The 4,483-nt window shown below is 33.5% G+C and overlaps 1 protein-coding gene across 4 annotated transcripts in view; it reads right to left on the bottom strand.

Annotated features, from left to right (window-relative positions):
- The window catches only part of WSB1 (WD repeat and SOCS box containing 1), a 6,187-nt gene extending 2,823 nt beyond the window's left edge, over positions 1-3,364 (bottom strand). The window contains exons 1-4 of one of the 4 annotated variants that reach the window (XM_012648316.1): positions 3,245-3,346; positions 2,200-2,363; positions 822-994; positions 217-330 (exon numbers count right to left, since the gene is read on the bottom strand). In XM_012648316.1, the coding sequence (XP_012503770.1) occupies positions 217-330; positions 822-979 (272 nt within the window). In that variant the 5' untranslated portion in view covers positions 980-994; positions 2,200-2,363; positions 3,245-3,346. Of the gene's footprint in view, positions 1-216; positions 331-821; positions 2,364-3,244 lie in introns of all 4 variants that reach the window. The other 3 variants (XM_012648315.1, XM_012648313.1, XM_012648314.1) reach the window with 3 other exon arrangements.
- Positions 3,365-4,483: the final 1,119 nt, after the last annotated feature.

Genomic DNA, 4,483 nt, shown 5'->3' on the forward strand with positions numbered 1-4,483 from the left:
CTCACTCTAGCCCGGGCAACAAAGCAAGACTCTGTCTCAAAAAACAAAAAAAAACCACATCAACATCTCCAAAGGTCTTGTCTAGATAAAGAGACTAATTAAACTCTAACTACAGAAAGGCTTTAAAGCTTAAGAATGTTTTCATTAAGTAGAAAGATGAAAGGAAATCTTTAAAAGGCAATAAGAAGTCAGTCAAGCTATAACTCACATACTTACTTATCATCAGCAAGGCTTGCAACATGCAGTCCATCATGACTAAAAGATACAGATCGTACCCATCGGTCATTTGCTCCTCCGGCAAATATTGGAGTAGGTGGGGGAAACAGGTGCCTGAGGTCAAATGTATGTTTTCAGTGGATATCAGAGTTACTTCAAGAAACAAAACTACCCAGGTACAAAGTACGTATCTCTTTGAATAAGATTTAAAGTATCCTTAAGGAATACAACTGAGACTGAGTAGAGCTGATATATCCAAATTATTAATCTCTTCTTCACAATGTGGTTGGTTTAAGACAGTAAGCTTAGGTCCAACTTTCGTTTTAAAATCATTTTTCCCCAACCCTTTAAATATAATTACCACTTCTACAAAGAATCAGGTATTGTTAAATAGCAAGACCTATATCAGGAGAGCCAAATTATTTATTGAATGTATACCTAAAGCTTTGCATTATTCAACAGTTTAAGTAACAAAATTTTAAATTATGATAGACGTAATTTTAGGTTTTGTATGTTAGTGATTCTAATTATTCATATAACTTCTTAAAAGCTATATTGATAGCCAGAGATGAATTATAGATGAAAATAATTCATGCTGTACCCACCCAAATTCCATCAGAATGTCTCCATTATATGGATCCCAAATATATACTCTAGTATCATAAGATGCAGTAGCCAGTAATGCTCCATCAGGAGAAAAGTCACAAGCTACAACATCATGGTGATGTCCTTCTAGTTTCCGTATCATGGTATATTTATCCATATTCCAAAGGAAAACCTGCAATAAAACGGCACATGTTATAGTTTCATTCAGACACACAGAGGATAAAATGGCACATCTTAAACTAAAACTGCTAAATTTAATTAAGATTATATTAAATTAAACATTATAAATTATGAGTAATTTAAAGAATATGCTCAGTGTCATAGATTAAAATCAGTCTTTAAGTTAATTAAAGCAGACATGCAAATTCTATTTCAAATGTTTTTCTGTTAAATGTTAATTAAAAAATAAGCCTAAACATAAAGGCAATGCAATTTAACCACAAAGTTATACTGAAATCCATTTATTCCAAAAACTAATTAACTAAAATATACAGAAATAAATAGGGTTAAATACTACAAACCCCCTTCTCTTTTTTTCCAGAAACTACCAAATTTTTAAAAAATATACAGACAGAAAACGTAAGGTTAACAAATTGTTACTCCATTGGCATCTCCCTTTGAGATAATCACTTGTTTACAATAGGCTTGGGTCACCAACGTGAGCCTAGGAAGAGAAATAGATACTGCAAGCAAAGAGAATTTTCACAGCCAAATGAAATTTTTTGGCAAACAACAAGGATGTTAAACCACATTACAAAATGAAAATGCTATTTTATGAAAATAATACAATTACAACATTTCTGTGAATCAAGATTTACCAATCTTATTTTTCCCAAACTGACCGCAATCATTAGTCATTTTAAGTATAAAACAGTTAAATTATTTAAGAACAAGTTCACATACAGTTTTAGATTCTAAAGATCAGTAGTTAGACTGTGCAGAATAGCTCCAAATAGGATTCTAATGTTTACTTCAATCTGTTATATTAAATGTGAGCTTGGAGGTTTGTAACAATCCTAGTAAGACAATGTCTCCTCCTCTTGGAGTAAAGCAATCCTTTTTGCTACTTTTTTTCTGCACAGACACAATATATTATTTGCAAAGGAAAATAAGTACAAATTTAAAGTTGGATCAAAGACTTAAGATATCTCTAGCATCTTAAAGAATTCCAAAAAATAGCACAGAGAAACCATTTGAAGGTCAATTACTTTACATTTAATTGGTTTCACTTGTCAAGACTCCCAATTCCATCAAACTGGAAGATCAATTTACTCGGAGGAGTCAGTGGATTTCACTGTGGGGAAAATTATTTTAAAAAAGAAAAAAAGAAAGAAAGAAAAGCAGAAAGTGGACATCGACCAGCACCTGTGTACGTACAGTACACCTTGCAGCCGAATGCAAGGTTACTTCATCCTATGGTAAAGGTCGCCCCCAGCCCGGTAGCCAGAGATGCCACTCTTTCTGCCCAGCTAACACCATTGTGCGCCTGTGTGCGAGTGGTGCCAGCATAACCTCAATCACACCAATATTGCTGCCACCACCTGTGACAGGGAAAGCAAGAAGCATATGGAAAACACACAGCCTAAAATAGCAATGTCAACATCTAGCTTTGTTCTTCTTATGATTTTTAAAGAACTAAACTATTTTATTCTAAACTTCTAACATTTGCAACTACCATTTTAACATACTTCTTGGCTAAATAAAATGCATTTTAACTAGCCTCCCACCCCCCATTAATTCAAAGAGTATTGTGATCATCACATGTATTTGGACTTCAACCCATTTCATAAATACCTGACACTACTGAGGCCCCTTTAACTATACTAACTCAGCTGGTAAACAGCTAAAAGAGTTCATTAATAAGCATAACCCTCTTAAGAGTCATTTTACTTTAAGCTGTCTACAGATATGCTATGTAAAACAGACAATACCAAATCTCATCTATAATTCACTCTAGGCATACACAAGTGCTATTTTTATTCTCATTAGGTTTTTAAGTTACTTTTTTCAGTTAAATGTCCAGGACCAGCTGGGACTCAAAACTTTAAAAACAGCAAACTGGACAAAAAAAAAATAGAACAACAGAGAAGAAAATAATTAGCAAGGGAATGTCTTAACATATGGACTACATCTCTTCTATAGGCACATAAACTTTTCTAGATCTTACAAAAAATAAATTTGACATACCCCCTCATTTTATGAATATTATCCCTAAAAGCAATCCAACTTCTCACTTCATAATCAATAACTATATTTATTTAATTTCCTTCATGCAAATTCTCCCCATTATGAAATTAAACATTTAAGATATTCGTGACACCGAGCAGACTTAATAGATTACTTAGATCTTAGATTTAAAATGATTATACACACATTATTATAATCCAATTCACAATGAATATACAAGAACTTTGACACATACTGCTTTACTGGCTCCAACTGAACACAGCATAGAAGAGTCAGGAGAGAATGCACAGCTGTACACCCAGTTCTGATGCCCCCTCAATACTTTCATCATGTTTCCTGAACAAGAAGAAATATCTGTTAACTCTAGAATTCATTTCAAATGAGAAGTATTTCAAAATGGCAGTCAATCACAAGATCACAAACTTTTACAGCTAAAAGCAATTTACATATAACAGGGGTTGTCAATATGCACCAGCTGCTTATTTTTGTAAATAAAATTTTACTATAACACAATCATGCCCACATGTTTATGCTCTGCTACTATGGCAGACAGCACAGTCCACAATCTTAAAATATTTAACATCTAGTCCTTTAAGAAAAAGTCTAGGACTGTTTATCTACAGAAGACAGAATTCTTTTAGTCCAATCCCATTATTCTACAAATGAAGGAACTGCAAGTTAGCAAGGTTAAGATACTTATACTTGTTGAGCATCTTCAAAATGCCTTTCATTTTTCTTACTTTTTGGTAACCTACATTTCACTCCAAAGTCCTTGTGTAATATACCCATAGCACACAACTATGCTTAAGTATATTTAACTCTTAGTTTTAAAAATACTTACTGAGTGCTTACTACGTATCAGGCACTATGCCAGCATGGAGGATATAGCTGTGAACAAGACAAAGTCCCTACTCTCTTGGATCTTACATTTTACTTAAAACATATGCATATAATCAAAATTAGGTTGAGATAAGCAAGCACCATTTGATATGCAAAGGAAAATAAAAATGTAATAATCCAACTATTTTAACTGTTGGGATCTCTTTGCCCCTCAACAGCTAAGCAATCAGAGAACTGGTAAAATGCAGAGAAGGTACTTCATGATTTGTTATATGTTAGCATATCACTTTATTAAGCAATAGTTACTACCCAACAGCTGGACTGTCTCCAAATCTGAGGGTTCTCCTTCCTACCACATTAAATTTAAGTTATATCATCCCTAGGTAAGCCCGTCAACCTCCAGCTTAAAGCTGTTAGAGCACCAGCAAATCATATTTAAATATAGGTTTTTTGTTAAAAATGTAAACTCTTTCCTCAGGGACTAAGAAGGAGGAAGAAATGCTCATCCCTGGTCCTCTCAAATAAGAAAGCCTCTCCAAAACTTTGTAAGCATCACTAATATCAAGGTTTCAGAAAAAAGTGAGCACTTGTCATTGACATTATCTTTCTATTACATTGGAGGATAAAGTTTTTA

The sequence above is a fragment of the Propithecus coquereli genome, unplaced genomic scaffold, assembly GCF_000956105.1.
Source record: "Propithecus coquereli isolate 6110/MARCELLA unplaced genomic scaffold, Pcoq_1.0 Scaffold281, whole genome shotgun sequence".
NCBI classification, from domain to species: Eukaryota; Metazoa; Chordata; class Mammalia; order Primates; family Indriidae; genus Propithecus; species Propithecus coquereli.